An 18230-nucleotide genomic window follows, 5' to 3' on the forward strand; every position below is an offset into this window, starting at 1 on the left:
GCAATTCAAATGTCACACAAAAATAATTTTAGTAATATATTAATATGCCTTCTTCTTCGCTGTCCTATCTTCAAATGAGGTTAGCGATGCTCACAGCAATCTAAAAACAGAGGCAGTATACGTAGACCATATTAAAATTCCAAAATATACTTTACTTTGATTGCCTCCACCAGTGTTTCTTCGAGATGAATGTCTTTTGCTGTCTTATGAAAGACCGCACTCGCCATCAAAACGTACAATATCCTTGCAACGTACGGAAGTATTTTCTTATCCTTGCTGTTGAGTAGCTTCACCAGCATTTTGAGGATATCCGGAGCCATCGGTTCCAAGAGCGTTCTTCCTTGGCTGGAGACGCACAGGTTGATTAGAAGACCGAGGCTGTGACGCAGACGGTATGGTGACATTGATTCATTTGTTTCTAATATGTTGTAGGCAACTTTTTCCGCGACCCCTAAAAACAAATAAAACTGTTTGAGAATTTTGTCTGTAACGAAATGATTATTATTTTTAAATTCGTAGCTTATATTTCTTGACAAAGTTTTAGTGTTGTCAGTTATACGAGGAATTCAATCACGATTTAATTTAATGGCGGCGCGTCTGTCTTTAACAGTTAGCTCTTAGGTATGTACATTTCAGTCATGTAGACTTCTTATTAAACAGTTATTTAGTATTTACTATGAAATGAATCGAAGGATAATCTGAAATATATTTTGTATGACAATCAACAACGCCATCTAGTGGTAAATTATCCGAGCATCAGGTTACTTAGTATGGGAAATAAAATAATTTGGAATCGGTAGTAATAATATGATAGCGTACATGTTTTGAACATTCATCAATATTGTATAATATGTTTGTTATTACTTATTGTGTATATCATATAAATATTATCATCAACTTAGGTCTTGTAGGCATGACTTTCCGAATGTACACCATTATTTTCGGTTTCTATTTCCTATTTCCATATCTACCTGAGTTCAGTAGTAAACCCTGTTGATTCTGTCTGGTGCTCAGTTTGTGATAGATGGCTATCAGCATTTCTTTAGACTTCATATCACCCGTCGCGTTATTCGGTGTCGTTGAATATTTGTCAAAAAAATACCCCTGAAGACAGATGATGGTGTTCAGGTTGTATGTCAAATAATCGCGACCCTTCCACATTGAGCACATTGTGTTTAGAAACTTCAATATCATTTCCTGGAAGTAAAATAAACAAGTTTTTCACACTGACAACATTTTTTAATATTACCAAATATGCAGGTGGCAATTTTGTGAACTAAGTGTTTTTGATACAATGTTTTGACAGTTCTCATAGATGGCGCCATGATCAACTTCTTTTCTAAATGTCAATGAATTGTTTATCAAAAATTTATAATGTTTTATGTCATTTTGTATTGGTTATTCATTCACCTGTAGTATTAAATCCCATCCGTTCACAATCTCTTTTGGCATCAGTATCTCTAACATGGTTGGATTTCGGTTTATATTCAGGATGTCATTTTCTATATATAAATTCATTAGGCTTGATCTTTCTCTGGCTAATGTGTGAATTAATTTCTGTAAATGAAAACACCATTAGAGTTTTATTATTTGTTAAGTTATGTATATACATAGATGTATATTAAATTGTAAAACAATACTACTACTACTCCATGTTCGATTCTGAGAGGATCATATCATCTCTGTTCTGGCAGAACACACTAACTGGAGAATACTAGTTTTGAGCAATTTGATTTTGAAGTTGTTAAAATGTTTGAAATGGTCTATCATGTGAGTTTATTAAGTAATCGTAAAAAGGATGACTTTAAAATAAAGACTGTTTATTTATTAAGAAGGTTTCCAGACGGTAAAGTTTGAAATAAGGAACATTTTGGTGTAACTAACTCAATATGTAATTTTTTCGAATTAGTGTCTTCTGCCAGAACAGTGATGATATGGACCTCCACAGATTTTTTTTTATGAGAAATGGATGTTTTTTATTTTTAGAATTGTCTTTGCTTTTTTGTACAAGGTTGCTGTTAGTAATTTTGAACAATCACAAACACCCAGGCTTTGAGAAAAACACACAAATATTGTGTCCTCACCGGGATCGAACCCAGAACTCTCGAGTGGAAGGCCAGTGCCTTACGCACTTCACCACGAAAGCCGCCGAGAAATGGATGTTAGCCACTTGCTCAACCTATTAGGTGTATACTCTGACTCCAAACACAAATCCAAAAACAATATGTGTATTTGCCAGACCCAGGATTTGAACCTGGAACCCACGACATTATAAGCCGCTCGGCCATCGTGGGCAATAATTAACTTTTAAAAACAAAATGTGTATTTGCCAAACCCAGGATTTGAACCTGCCTTACTGTGGATCTATGCATTGAGTAAATAACATAATTTTTTTTAGATGCAGGATTTGAACGCATGGTTGTATTACATTATTGACTATTACAAATCACATACGCAGAGAGCCCACAAAAGGGGGCATAGCAGTGTTGCCATATTTTTCTATGCTGATTATAGTACAAAGGCGTAAAAATTATAGTATTTCTGAAAAATATATAGTACAGGAACATTTTTCGTCTTGAATCCTTTAAAATTATAGCGTAAAATTATAGTATTTTACATTTTTCGCGAAATCAAAATTATAGTATTGTACTATAATTATAGTACGGTTGGCATCACTGGGGCATAGTGAGGGTGTAGACTTTGTTGAGGGCTTATGTGGCATACTAAACATGTAGTAAGTAGTAATATCGTAACCAGAGGAGTTATTTTGCAGAAATGTTTGCCTTTGATTATCTCAGAAAGTGGATTGACACTATATTTTTTAACATTTCTATCTAGAAAATGACCATTAATAATTGATTGGTGAAGATTTCAGATCAATAGGACCAATAATAACAATGATAGTTTTTGGCTGGTGAGTATCGTGAGAGGCTGTCTAACTAAATCATGCCTAGTCTCTGTAGAATTACATAGTTTGCATTGTATTATGATTGAGAGATCGCGCCACTCACAAAACTGACGCCCTCGCCGCCATTGCAATGCAAAATTGTCATGTGCTTGTCCATATCGAATTTCTTATCTTAATGTTGTATTAATAAAAATATCTAATGTCAACTTACTGATCGCAACAATTGTAAAATGGTGCATCTTTCTTTAATAGTCCCCTTAACAAGATCGTCTTTCGACTTTGCCAGATTTTGTCTTTCAGTTTTGTCATGCGTTGTTTGCAAAGAAAACACTTCAGAAGCGTTTTGATTTTGAGGCTGTTGCCCCAAACCCGAATATTCACGTTTCACCTCTTTGATTGTATCTAACTGGTTGATATTATTTTCATTGTCGTAACAGCTCTCCGAATCAACAGCCAGCATTACGTCAGATTGCACTCTCAATCCCGTCGATAGTTTTTTAAGTTTCTCCAACCTTTTGTCGGTGGAATTATCATAGGCCTGATCGTCTGACAAATTCCCTGCATTCGTTACTTTAACATTCTCATTTTTGCTTACAAGTTCTTGTTTTTGATTCTCATGTACCGAATAATCGTTACTCAAAAACACGAGCCCCGGATCTAATTGATTCGTTATAATTATGCAAGTTTCGGACGGAGTCGATATTACTGTTTGTGTTTGCACAGAACTAGACATCTTTTTATTGTGTTCTTCTCGAGGCGTCAAAGGCTTTTTGTAATTGGTATAACTATTTATTTCGGGAACAATTTTTATCATTAAATTATTGTTTTCACTGGTAACACCTAATTTGTTCTGATTTCTTTGTTGCAGTGTTATCTCATACGGTATATTTTGATTATAAGCCGTATTGTTATTTGTATTTACGAATTCTGGTTCGTTAACTTGCGATTGTTTTCTTTCTGCCGCTAACCATGATGAATTCTCTGTCACATAACTCTTAGGGCGTTTGCTATATTTACCATTTGCATGTCTTTGGCTTTGGTCTGACTCTTCCTCGTGCCTTAATTCATGGATGGCTCTGTTTCCGCTTCCGTAAGACTTAACAAAATCGTTACTCTTTGGCGAACGGTATTCATTATCACTTATTTGCGAAGACATACTTTGTCTTCTACTTTCAGGAGAGAAAATAAGATACGGAGAAACGTCACTTATATTATTTTTCATTGCCTGCTCATCGTTACCAAAATCGTGACCTTTGTATGAATTATGACTATTTTCTCCGGTTGGATCTACGTAAATTTCCGGAGCTCCTGATATCCTAATAGTCTGTATCGTTGCCGGACTAAATGCTGAGAGAATTTTCTCCGTGTTCTCATTATCCGGGCCTATAAATATTGCTGACTTTGTCGAATCGATATTTGGATAGCCGTCGATGTCAATCGTTAATGTTTCTCTGTCATTTGTTGTTAGTTTATGTCGCTGCGTTTTGGTTACTGGACTGTGAACTACCGGTCTCTGGTGACTCGTTTGTGTGGTATAATTAACGGAGATTTGAGTATTTTCAGTATCGACGTTATCTGTGGCATCTTCTGAAACTAAATTAAAACAATATATTAGTGGCGTAGTGGTAGAACAATTTAATCTAACCTTCCCCACCCGTAAAAAAATATTACAAAACTGACTATCGTCAAATACTTCCATTCCATACATGAAACAAGAATCATTCGTCTTTTAGTTGACTCGTGATATGCTGCTAAAACGACCTAGTGCACAAGTCACTGAGTGACATTTACTTGACGCTTAATTTTTAATTAAACTATTGAATAAAAAATAATTTTATAAAAATTATTAATAAGAATGTTTCCATTAGAATTTTTGAAAGATTTTGACGCCATCTAGGAATCAAGATGAATAAATGCCTTGATTAAAAATTGCAAAAGATGGATGCAAATATTAATAGAATTTGATATAACATCTCGGACACATGGTTGTTGGCAACTATTGGTATTGTCTTGGTCGTTCCCTCATGGCTGAGGATCGTACCCACCAGTCATCTTCTGAGCGACCAAGACTCCTACTCCTCTCGGTCTTCTGCTTCTCTCTGGGCAGAGTGAAGGATGCACCCAGTAAGCTCCTTCACTTGATCACTCCATCTCCTCTGCTTTCTCTTCTCTGGAGGCTACCCAAAACTACCAGTCTCCACATGTTGGCATTGTATACATTACTTAACTCTGCCATTCTTGGTAGTATTGACTTGTGTGTCCCTGACACCCTTAGAAATCGAAAGCATCAGTTGCATGTTCTCCCAAGATGTAGAACTAACCTGCCATTGGTGATGCCAATTGGGAGGGCAATAACTCTGTAATACCAAATCACTTCGGATGTTGATATATTCCACCTTCGTGAAGATGAATATAGGTGGACATTGTTTTATAAATTCTTTAAATAGGGTCCACTTCGCTCATTCCATCTGCTACCATGCTTTACAATTTTTGTAATTCTTGTATCTTTTTACTTTTTATACTGTTTTTGTGATACTGTATATATTTCTTTCTTCTTTACACGGTTTTAATATTATTTCTTTGTTTTTAAATGTTATGTTGTGAGCGTCTTATGCCGGGTCCAGACTAAGTGTAATGTAATGTGAATTGTATGGACGGCACATGATCTCGACGCGAATCCTGTCGAGATAGTGTCTTTATCGAGCGCTGCGGAGCGCCTTTGTGTTTGTGTCAAAAACCGACAGCCGATGCGAACGTTGCTACGAGCATTACGTGTAAAGATTACACGTATGGACGACAAATTCTCATTACATTACACGTATTTGGACACGGCCTTAAATTTACATTTTGTAATGTTCACCGTATGTAAAAAATAAATAAATTTGAATTAATTGGTAAAGCACATTGGCTGAAATTCGATAGTTGTAGGTTCGAGTACCAAATATTTATTCATTGATAGGTATGTTTCTGAATTGTCCAAAATGATGTGTCTACCTGACGTGTTATATATTTTCTTTGGCGGTCTGTGAGAAGGCTTCTTCTGTTTGTGTACGAAGAGTTGTGGGTAGATGGCCATGCAGTGGTTGAGAGTGTCTTCTAAATCGAATTCGTCTCCTCGAACAGTATTTTCGAGGGCTTCTGTTAAAGCTGTGGTAACACCTACAATTAGTTAGCTTATATTAGGGTAGGACAGGTATTAAAAAGACCAATAGTTAGTTTGTCGTAATTAGTATGTCACCTAGTAGCATAGTGGACAATGCGCACGGGGCGTAAACCAAAGAGATGCAGGTTCGATTCCTGCCGGGTGTCTTACTTTTTTCAAAAAGATTTTTTCTATTGGTTATAATTTATATGAATTTAACAATCAGTATTATAGTAATACATATAACTACTGTATTGCATCAATTACAAGACGCATATTCTTTCCTATTTTGGTCTCTTCATTCATGGTGAATCAGATGCCGTCATAAAATCGCTGTTAAAAACTTTGCAGTCGTGACAATTCCCAAAAGTGGAGTCAATCAGGTGCTTGGAGGTAAGCTGGTGCAGCAGACCAGGAACTTGAGATTATGGAATCCGAAATGAGTAGTAATTTAATTATCATTCTTGCTGGTGTCACAAGCCGTGACCATTTGACGTTTCAATTAACAAACTATTCAAAGATTTTTTAATGAAGAAATATGATTCATGTTTATGAATGTACCCCTTCTGATAGGATAAAATAAATGCATCGGCATCAAATAGAATGTATGGCAGTTGCTTGGAAACAAATCACATAGTCTATGTGGAGTACTCTTTTAAGTTTGTTGTGTCACTAACACCTTTGATGTCACAGTAGATGATATTTTATGGGAAAATGCAGAGATCTATGATCCTGAATTGAAACGTGATTCAGAAAAATCAGAAATTGAAACTGAAGAAATTTCAGATTTCTTTTTGTTATTGCTACATATTAAGTTCAGTTTATAATTGATGCAATAACAATATTTAATGTTTTAAAATTGGAATTAGGGTTTTAATCCCGGATAGAATTTGCAATCCTGGGATTACGATGTTAGAGCATTTTATTAATCTCAGGATTAGACAAAAAGCAAGTGAAATTTCTGTCCCAAGAATCGTATCGCAATGAAAGTTTCCTGATTGGTCAGCTTCATAATCCTAGTAAACTATTTCTTAGTTTCATAATCTAATTCTACAATTTGTATTATATGTTTTATGTATTTATTTAAATTTGTAATTCCTGTAAATGAATCTTTTAAGTTTACTCACCTAATAGTTTACGGTGATTTTTTTCCAATAATGAATATTTTTTGTCCATATTTACATCTGCCGCATTTTCACTATTTTCTGACGAATATATTTCAAATGTGTATTTATTTTTCTCTGAAATCATCCAATCACAAAATATATCCCACTGCAAATATCCAAATAATTCATTAAGTGACCTTCCATTTCTTATTTTTAGCCTTATATAACATTTTTTTATGCGTTCAAAAAAGCTAATAAGCTTTTTTTGTTTTACACTCGAGTTGTTGTCTCATTGATGTTTAATAGTCAATTAGAAAAGTTTTCCCTTTGTGAGTAATTAGATAAATTACTTGCCCATTGTGAAGAGATGCTGTCACTTTGTAAAAGGACAAAAACTTTCTTTGAAGATTGTTACCAACTGGTTGCTAAGCGACACGGTGTTATCACAAAATCAATATTTCACCTGTGGCCCTGCTTGAGACATTTGCATGTTAAGATTATTGATTGTTTTAAAGCACTTTTGGTCAAATATATGCGGTTAATTTGGATGTAGGTGCCTATATTATATGTTTAATTGTCTCTCTATCATTAGCCATATTGTGAAACGTTAATTTAATGTTGTTAGACAGCAAAATATACTTTATTTTGTAGTAAATGAATTAAAAAAGATAGTACTAATTATGTTTCGTTCATTTGTGGATGGTGAAGTGTACAATACTCAAGATTTCATAGGCATGTTTGTAATGGAAATACATTAATATAATATTATGTAAATGATTTTAATATCAACTAAGGTAAATCATTTCTCCATGTTAATGTATGCCTCAGTATATAAATATTTCTCTGCACTGTTTCGCATGATTACTGACATAAATAAACTTCTTTTGAACAATATGTTGTTTATAGAGATAGATGGAAATGAGCTATAATATTATCATATTTGGGATCTAGTCATGATGTAAATTCGCTTTTTAAATATAATCCATTGGCAAGTAAAATGTGCTAATCATATCTAGTTAGGTCAGGTCGTTATTTAGGACATACATATGTATTCTTTCAAGGCAATGTTCCCTTTATATTAAACTGGGGAATTGATTTCTGCACATAGTTGAACATAATTAAAAAGCTAAATAAATTTTGTGAATTGAAAATTAAACTATACAGAGTTCTATTTCATCGCCTCAGGTGTAAAAAGGTTTAGGAGAACATAGAATGTGTTATTCCCATTATTCTTACATGAATAGTTAAAAAAAAATATTGATGGCTTTGTTATAATATATTTTCTCTTATTTTTTCAGGCTCCCTCGACTGTTTATTATATTCCGAACTTCATATCGCAATCAGACGAAGAGGCCATCATCACTCAGGTGTACGCCTCTCCCAGACCGAAATGGAACCAACTGATAAAGAGGAGGCTGCAGAACTGGGGTGGCATTCCGCACCCCAAAGGAATGGTTGCGGAGACCATCCCTCAATGGCTGCACATATACATCGAGCAAATAGACAAACTCGGATTAATGGGAGGGCATATTCCCAATCACGTTCTCGTAAATGAATACCTACCGGGCCAAGGTATCATGCCACATCAAGATGGATCTCTATTCTACCCAACGATAAACACGATTTCGTGCGGGTCGAATGCTGTATTAAATTTCGTTCAGCATGTACCTTCTATCCAGGAGGACAACGATAATATTGTTCCTAAAACTTGCTCAATACTTCTCGAGAGGCGGAGCTTACTGGTTATACAGAACGAGATGTATCACAAGTATTTACATAGCATTGATAATGCCACGACTGATATTATAACGGAAGAAATCAGTAATTTTGAGCAATGCTCGCAGAAATTCACCCCAGGACAGAATTTGGATCGAGAGACGCGTATATCTCTCACCATAAGACATGTGCCAAAAACAACCAGAATGAAGATTTCAATCTGAAGTATTTATGATGCTTGATTAATACCATCATCCGACAGTATTTGATGGAACTCCTATCTATGTATGTGAATTCAAACTGATAACACATTTATGTATAAACTTTCATTGTCGTCATCAAAAGATTTGCAAAGGTCAGGACGTGAAGTCTTGTCATGGTTGTAATATTCATTTTATTTATATAATGTGATGTAGTTTCACAGGAAACTGCACACATATCTCATTACTTATTTCAATTTTATGTACCTACTAGATGTTGAATTGACGCATTTTATATATGAAGAGCACATGGGAAAGATGATCAATTTCAGTGATAATCAGTTTGAAATACACATTTTAACTGTAAGGCACTCTGCACACAACACAGCATCATAATTTGAACTCAATAATAACAAACTAAGTTACTTTTTTTCTCACACACAATAGGTGTGATTTAAACCATTAATATTCTAACTGGGTAAACTTCATAGTACATCGGACAAACGGTGATTTCTCATTGCCTTTCTAAGTTTGTTGCAAGGCCGACTGCTGTATTTTCAATGAACAATGTGTCACCGCTTTCGTACATTAACTCAGGTGTGTTTTGTGAATCTCAACTAAATTACATACACAAAGTAGACTAGTTCCAGTCGTGCCGACTTTGTATGTGCGATGCATGAGTTTTAATGTTCTTTTGAACCATTGATATACTACTGGATGAATCATATGCTTCTTAAAATGACGCCCGATTTTCAACGACTCGGCCAGTGTTAAAACTTACTGTTTTAATATCAGCGGACTTAACTCGATATAAGCTCACTTAATATTTGTCTCGAAAACGACCTGACAATAATTATGAGTAAGCCCGATCTAGCTTGCATCTTACTCTAACTAATAGTCACCGCATGACGACTTGCTCTGTCCGCTCAGACATGAATTTTTGGTAGCTTGCAAGCTTTGGGTTGCAGCACCCTTAGGGTCACTATTCCAAGAACGCAAATTTAGTTTTACAGCCAGGGCAATACGGGTGAAATTCGGGAATCCATGTTAACGGTCTTAACTCATTATACCTACAAGGAAATATTATTAGACGATATTCATAATATCTTCTTTTGTGGTACATTTTTAAAAAGACACTTGTATGGGAACTCCTCATCTAGTAGTATATCAATGTTTTGAACACACATGTGTAAAATTGTTTCTGTCTTTGATTTGAAGGACAATTTATGTAGACATATAGCTTGGAAAGATTACATGGCGTTAACTCATTAAAAACAAAAACTTGATAGATTATTGCTCCCATGTGCTCTTTGTATGTGATCAAGAATTTAGTTTCACAGATACTGAGTGTAAAATAAGATTTATAACGAATATAAATGTTAAAATCTAGGTAAATTGAAATCAATAAAGATGTTAACTGAAATCAGGCTTACAATGATTTCTCATCAGTTTGAATTATAACAACTATGTTATGTGATTTTATAGTGTAATTCCAAGTTTTTTTATGATAAAAACTATTATAGGTTAAAAAAGGATATGTTTGAACAAAAAAACAATGTCAATTTTTTATCATTTGTATTTTATTAAAATTTTAATTCGGCGAATCTGTATTTGATTTGAATTTATTTCCTTCCATTTCGATGTCGTCCAAAGATACATTCATGATCTCATCACAATCAGAATCTTCAAGTAAGGCTTGCAGTTGCTGGATTGAAGTAATGAGAACGTGGAATTGTTTTCTCCTCAATTCTAACCGTCGTTCAAGTTGTTCTTTTGTCTCTTCTAAGGCGGCCAACTCTTTTTTGGACTTTGAGAGTTTCTGCTCTGTCTGTTTGCGATCGGGTTGTTCGTTGATGACTTTGGCTAAGACGTCGTATTCTATTCTGTTTTTGCGGATTGTCTTGGCGTGCTTCAACTCAGTCTTGCTTGTTTCGATGTGCAGTTTTGCTGCATCGATGCCTTTCTCAATGATGTGAGATAGCTTCCCGTAGTTGTTGAGTTCGGCGGACATCATTTGCGAGGAGAGTTGTGATTTTGTTACCGCAAATTCACACTGCGCTATCTGTGCGAGCATTCTGTCATGAACTGCTTTACTGTAAATCAGAAAATAGTGTATCTGTAATACGACACAAATACCAAATAATTACAAGATAAAAAGAACTTTTTGCATACGTTTTTAAATTTTTTGTTGAATCATAAACTTGACTTGACTAGCCTAAACGATCTAAAAAATTTGTACTTGATAGAAATAATACTGAAATGTCATATTGATTTCCATAGTAACGCACGTATATATTAATAATTTAGTTGCTAGGACTCCAGACCTCCAGCAACCAATGAATAATGGTGTCGAAATAACTTTTCATACAAAACAGAATTAACTGAAAATGAATTCAATTCTACTTAAAGATGGCTAAAAGCAGGGCTTTTTTTTAAAAAAAAAAGGTTTCGGAACTCACTTCATGTCAAGCTTTTTACTAAATAAAATTATATTCAAATGTCACTTAAATGAAATTTAAAGGAGCTATGCCACGAAGCGAACAAAAAAAGGTTGATTTTTACGATAATTTTTTATTTTAGTCAAAACAAAGCTACAGAAACAATAAAATACATACATTATATTTGAAATATATTGTACAAATAAGACTAAATAAGACTAAATTTAAAATATAATTGTAAATACATATGTAATGTATTTATTTATGAACTTGAATAAAAGTTTAGAGTGATTTCCAAAGTTTTTTCCAATTCTCGTCTGATACATCATCTCGATTCCTTTTCTTAGTGTTAGAGTCTAAGGCCGAATGTCTTCCTTTAAGTAACCACCTATCAACATATTTTGAAGGATCGAAAAGTGTCAATGGTGGTCCCACGAGTTTGATGAACAAGAGTGCCGAAACTGTTTTAGTGTTTAACGAAGCTCTTGTTGGGGTAATAATAAGATTCATTTGCGAAAACCCCCGTTCACATTCACTTGAAGAAATGGGAATAGAATTCAGAGCATATACCAAACGCAAGAGTTTTTCAGAATATGTCTTTTCGAGAATGTATTCGAGTATGTATTTTGATCTAATGACCAGCAGTCTGGCCAATCGTTTTGAGTTCGACCTTGATCCCCGAGATCAGCTCGAGATGATTCAGGAACATCTACATGTACCGATATTTCCATATCTTCTGTCATCGTTTCTGTTACTGTTTTGAGCTTTTTATTTGCGGAATCGGCGCCGCTGCCGGTGGTTGAGAAGTAACAGGAAATTCTTTTCATATTTAAACTTGGGGTTGCACTAAATAATATATAAAATAGTTGCACAACACGTAATCGTAACACAAACTGACTAAACAAACGTAAATAACAATATACGCAGATGCCGCCATGCGATAAACGTCAAAATCATAATACGCAAAGACATACGTATGAAGCTAGTTACATACGCAGGTTTGCTATTTAAACTATACGGTTACTTCACTAACACTAACACGCCAACATTCAAAATGGCTTCCACCTGTACCATATTTTATCATTTTAACGAATTATTATTGTAATTACTTAAGCGCAAATATTTTTTTGTTTAATTGATTTTGAAATAAAACCGTGAAAAAAGGTGCCGGAACGCCGTTCCACCGCGTTAAATGGAAAAAAAAGCCCTGGCTAAAAGTATTAAAAAAAGCTTTGTACTGTTATTTGTATTCGTTTCAGTTCAAGTAAACAACAAAAGTTCTGACAAAAATAATGGTTTTTCCGGTTTTCGGATTAGTTCCCCGAAGCCCTGGTAATTAATTTATTTTACATATTCACTTGTAAAAACTCAAAAGCTTGTCACCTTTGGAAGAATAGATAAATCAATTATCAGCATTCCTGTCAGGAATGGGAAAGCTACGGTAGCTATGCAACGGTGTTTTGTATTGGTAATTAAGCTTGAAAAAGATCCAGGGTTCAAATACCAGATAGATAAAAAAAAGTGTTTTTCAATTGAGGTATGTATTACAGACACGTGTCGGGTAATGTTTTCATTCAATATTTTCCCATATTTAAAGCAGGCACTGACCCGATGAATAACCATCGAGTATTCCTTAGTTGCATATTACAATTTCTGAGCTTGCTATATTTTTTGATAAAGTGAATTATACATTACAATGCAATTACAATAATTTCGGCAGATGTTTTCATGAGCTTTTATAATTTTCTTTTTGCGGAAAAAGTTTATTCCATGTAGACAATTATAATAAATACCCTTTTCTGTCGGGGCATAGGCTTTTCGATCCAATAAGTTGATTGAAAATTTGAAATTTTCATACATTTTGATGCATCATTATCACAAACTAAGATTATATTACGTTGGGGTAGGTAAGATTAGGTTTGGTCTAAAAAGAAAGTTATAAATCTCATGACATCTGCGGCACATTTACCATAATTTATTTAGAGACAGAAATGGTATAAGCAAGAAGCATCGAAAAGCCAATGATAAAAATCCAAGAGCAAGTGCCAAATTACCTTTCTTCTGGGGAGTCAGTAGTAGAATTACACCATTTAATGAGGGTCTTTAGGAGGACATTTAAGCGCCGGTCATCCCCAGTTCCATCTCCGTCGATGAGAAGGCGACGTCGTATCACATCTTCTGTAATTGTTGATAGAATTAAAAACAATACCGACCATCTAAAAGGCAGAGATATGTTAGGAGATAGATCATTTGCAATGCTTATAAATTGTAAAAAAAAAACCCTTGAATACCTTCAGTCATAATTATTAATCGTTATATCACAAAGTACGTCAGATAAAGGTTAATTAGAATACAAGTTATTGTATTGTCAATACTATGTCAACATAACCTTTATTTTTATGTCCAAGCCAATCCGACAATTATCTCGATTTGACGCTCCTTGAATATTGTCTATGGTTGAAATGTTACCATACCAAATTCGAATCATTGATAATAATTTTAATAGCGTCAAAATATCCATAACAAACTTCAATATGTCGAGAAATTTACAAAATAATATAGGTAGGTATATGATTTAATATTGAAAATAATATTATTTTAATGATAGAATCAGATTACCTACCTACTTCCTGCTGGTTATAATTATTGTTAAAACTGGTTAATTGGCATGAAACATACAATAATAAACAAGAGATGGGGTGATTTTGTGGGTATACTGATAAAATACTGAATAGATAGGTAGATGAAGTTTAATAATTTATTGTAGGTACTAAACTCACGCGAAGAAGGAAGAGCAAACCCTATCTCAAGGACTTCAAAGTCAACATGAATAATAAGAGTTTTATTGGTAGGTAAAACTCCTTTTTCAACTTTGAAGTCCTTGAGATATCTGTTTGTTATCACCTGGTATTCGGTATGCCAAATTCCTGTATGTGACAATGATTCATTGACTAGGTATGGACCATGGTGCCGTTCAATGTATAGGGTTGAATAGAAAAGTTAATGGGTTCCTTTCTCCTTATGATGGTGGTGTGTCCATGGTTCTCTAGTCGTGAAAAATGTCGACTCACTACGCCAGTTACCTCTCTCTAGGATATCATCTATCGGGTATTTTTACAGTTAAAGGAAGCCTCCGCTGATCGGACACTGCCTGGTGGTTCTTGGACCCCTGCTTTTAACAGTACTGACATTATCCAATTCCCTATAACTGCCCTGGTGGCTGGTTTTGGTGGTCCTCTTGAAGATATAAATAATTCCGAAATATTCCCACTTTCCTCTCTCCTTGGGTTTGACACGCAGACGAGTTTCCATAACCAGAATACTGGGTCGATGTTCTGACACGTGGAAGTGCTTAGCTTCTATTCCGATTGACGATGCTTGGCGGTATCTGTCTTTGCGCCAAACATTGGCCATATAATTATGTGGTCACCTTTATCCACTAATCCATTGTCTACTATTACTGAGTAGTGTGAGGTCATGAACCCTTCGTCCCGATGCAAGAAGCAGCCGAGTAGCTGTCCTGCGAGACGTTTCGTATATGTTTTATTCCACCGGTGTTGTTTTCCTAAGATGATCTACCACTCGTCTTGGATCACATTTGACGGGTTTAGAATTAGGTACTGAAATTCCCTTTAACATATTGTGTTGTACTACCACGTTGCTGCTGATATCTCCAATGATCATCGGTTTGCAGAATGTGGCTATGGCTGACTTATTCACCAGGATGGTGTTGTACGACAAACCCTTTTTGTTGTGCAAGTAGCCTAGGTAGGTATCTGGCCAATTCCATTGGTTGAGGGCTATTATGATCCATTAGGTTCATCCGTATCTACTAGTGTCGTATATAGGTGAGTGATGGAGGTACTATCGCCCATCGTCGTAAGTCCGCTCCCCAAAAGCATTGTTTCCAGCTCGGTGCCACTAGTAAGTACTTCCCTTTTGCTGAGTTCAGGTGCGCTAGGACTCGTGGAAGTAAGTTTGGTGGTGGAAATATACACGCCAGTCTGAAGTCCCATACTCGGCTGATGGCGTCGTGAAACAGAGCGCCACTGTCTGTAACAAGGCCTGAACAAAAACGATGCATGAGTGCGAGTGAGAAAGTATTCGGCACCCTTACAATCTCTGCGACAAGATAAAAGGTCTACATATGTGTGAGCTAGTTTCCAAAAGTGTCGTTGGCAAATCGGGACGAAACGCTTCACATAGCGTCGATAACCTACGAGCTCGTGTTGCTAAAACTGCTATTTTTTGTGTTAAACATAAAGTCAGTGGTAAATATTTTTAGTTAATTAAGTAGAAAAGATGGTTCTGTGTGTTGTATTAAAATATGGTAGCCGTACTGATAAGCAAGAAGATGGTATTACGTTTCATAGGTAAGTTGATACATGTTCTTGATAATTTATTTGTATATTATTATATATTTTAATATCAGTGACCTAGTGTTTCTTTAAAATAACTTAAATTATGGATATATTTATCTAATGGTTGCATTTGGACCGCTTAAAAATACTTTGTAAAAAAATAGAAAATTATATTTTAATTCTGAGCGTCTAGTACGATCACTTTGGGCGAGCACTAGCGAAATGGTCTATGGTCTCGAAGATTTGTAGACGGATGCGTTCGCTCGCCCACAAACCAAACGTAAGGCACGCGGCTTCATAGCGATGCAACGGGTGGCATTGTTGTCTGTCTGCAGAAGCAGATCTGATCCTTTGATTGCTTGTACCCGAGATTGAATTGCAGAGAGAACTCTAAACATTTCCTTCCTGTTGGATTGTCATGCCATGCCAACTGGTCATGTTTCCACGTACCTGATAGGCAGTGTTCACTCAGTTGGGCTCACCAGCTTGTGTCGGCTGCGTCTGTCGTCAAGAAGTGATTGAATGTCATTATGTGTGTCAACTCTGAGGATCCTATCGTCTGGAGCCACCACATGATGTCCTGCTCGGCCTGTGGTGAGATTGTTGCATTTTGGCCAGGATGGGACCTCGACAATATTGATGACTGGAGCGTTGTAGCCGTCGGCAATGCTACCTTTCTCGTGGAAGTAGGATGCGAAGTTGAGTCGCCCCAGAAGGGATTGAACATGTGCCTGTATGAGAAATCAACTGTCTTTTTGTACCTGCGTTGTGTCAACTCTGAGGATCCTATCGTCTGGAGGCACCACATAATGTCCTGTTGGGCCTGCAGTGGGATTGTCGCCAATTGGCAAGGATGAGACCTCGACAATATTGATGACTGGAGCGTTGTAGCCGTCGGCAATGCAACCTTCCTCGTGGAGGTAGGATGTGAAGTTGAGTCGCCCCAGAAGGTATTGGACATGTGCCTGTCTGAGGGACCAACTGCCTTTTTGTACCTGCGTTGTGTCAACTCTGAGGATCTTTTCGCCTGGACCCACCACATGATGTCCTGTTGGGCCTGTGGTGGGATTGTCATCAATTGGCGAGGATAGGACCTCGACCATATTGATGACTGGAGCGTTGTAGCCGTCGGCAATGCGACCTTCCTCGTGGAGGTAGGATGCGAAGTTGAGTCGCCTCAGTAGGGATTGGACATGTGCCCGTCTGAGGGACCAACTGCCTTTTTGTACCTGCGTTAGCAGCTGATGGTGACGGAGTGCTACACACTTCTCCGGCGACAGGAACCTCCGATTGTTGTGTGTGTCCCACGTGATGTCCAGGAACCCTCATTGTTGGCTTGGGATCAGACAGGATCTTTTTATATTTATTGTCCACCATAAAGACTGTAGGAAGGCTATCCTGTATTCCACCTGAACCGAGACTGTTTCTTGGATTGGTTGGCTACTAAGAAGTTGTCTAGGTAATTGAAAATTCTCAGCCATTCTTTTGTAGGCGTTCGGCAACCCAATTGGTCAGAGACGCAAATATAATCGGAGCGGCTGACAGCACGAACGGGAGACACGTGAATTGTAAGAGCTCCCCTCAGTAGGCTGGTAGAACGAATCGACGATGTTGAGAAGCTATATCTTATTATGTCTAATTTTTGTAAGAAGGCTGGAACTTTGTAATGGTGAATTAGTTTGAATGGCTTTGGCTGTTGGAACGCATTCAAACGCTTTTGGTTGAAAACAGGGCCTAGGGTCCTGTCTTGTTTCTTGATCAGAAACAGGATTGAGAGAAATCTGGGGGTTGGACCCGCTTCTTCTAGAACCCATGAGTTCTTTAACTCCTCGATCTGGAGAGTGATCTCTGCTGATTGTCGCGTTTGAAATTCTTTCCGTAAAAGTAAAGAAGGACTTACCGATGGTGGTTTCCGCACAAAAGGTATGCGAGCTCCGGCAGTCATTTTTACCAATGTTTAAGGGGGAGCACCCTCCGACTCCTAGAAAGTCTCTTAGGCGGCCCCCAATGTTGCTGGTCGTCCAGACTCGGTCACCTCCGCTTGGAGTACGGACCCTTGGTGGAGCCCCCACCTCCCCTGGAGAACTCCCTTCCCACAGAACATCGTACCTTGGGAGTACACCAGCCATAATGTGAGTTCGAAGGACTCAGAGCTCAGAGGAATCCTTGATAGTGCCTCCCGAGTGAAGGTATCCTTCACTGAGGACAAAATCACCTGGCGCCGAGCTTGTATAATCTCGGCACGTTTCCCGGTGAGGATCTGAGTCATGTCCACGGAAATTTTATTATGCGTTGTCCCCAAAACCCTCTTCGATTTTTTTGTACAGGCCCATCGCTGTCACGATGTTTCGAGTCATTA

General features: G+C 36.8%; 3 protein-coding genes across 3 annotated transcripts in view; 1 reads left to right on the forward strand and 2 right to left on the reverse strand.

Annotated features, from left to right (window-relative positions):
- LOC147075610 (uncharacterized) overlaps window positions 1–4130 on the reverse strand; it is a 6789-nt gene extending 2659 nt beyond the window's left edge. Inside the window, exons 1-5 of the mRNA XM_085942332.1 lie at window positions 3877–4130; window positions 3120–3693; window positions 1411–1557; window positions 972–1197; window positions 156–451 (exon numbers count right to left, since the gene is read on the reverse strand). Of these exons, the coding sequence (XP_085798458.1) occupies window positions 156–451; window positions 972–1197; window positions 1411–1557; window positions 3120–3693; window positions 3877–4130 (1497 nt within the window). The remainder of the gene's footprint in view (window positions 1–155; window positions 452–971; window positions 1198–1410; window positions 1558–3119; window positions 3694–3876) is intronic.
- LOC147075608 (putative RNA/DNA demethylase ALKBH6) overlaps window positions 1–10674 on the forward strand; it is a 25377-nt gene extending 14703 nt beyond the window's left edge. The window contains exon 3 of the mRNA XM_085941918.1: window positions 8455–10674. Coding sequence (XP_085798044.1) covers window positions 8455–9096 — 642 coding nt within the window. The 3' untranslated portion in view covers window positions 9097–10674. The remainder of the gene's footprint in view (window positions 1–8454) is intronic.
- thoc7 (THO complex subunit 7) lies at window positions 10635–13959 on the reverse strand. Its single transcript, XM_085941920.1, has 3 exons — window positions 13802–13959; window positions 13565–13688; window positions 10635–11165 (listed from the first exon to the last, which is right to left on the reverse strand). Exons 1-3 carry the CDS (start codon window positions 13809–13811, stop codon window positions 10664–10666), a joined length of 636 nt encoding a protein of 211 aa, XP_085798046.1. The 5' UTR covers window positions 13812–13959; the 3' UTR covers window positions 10635–10663.
- Window positions 13960–18230: the final 4271 nt, after the last annotated feature.

This window comes from Rhyacophila brunnea, unplaced genomic scaffold (genome assembly GCF_057557595.1).
Source record: "Rhyacophila brunnea isolate RB1 unplaced genomic scaffold, BYU_Rbru_1.0 scaffold_14, whole genome shotgun sequence".
NCBI lineage: Eukaryota > Metazoa > Arthropoda > Insecta > Trichoptera > Rhyacophilidae > Rhyacophila > Rhyacophila brunnea.

Coding starts and splice junctions, on each gene's coding strand:
- thoc7 (XM_085941920.1), bottom strand. Junction 11,166..13,564: donor ACTGACTCCCCAGAAGAAAG/GTAATTTGGCAC, acceptor TCTGATTTACAG/TAAAGCAGTTCATGACAGAA.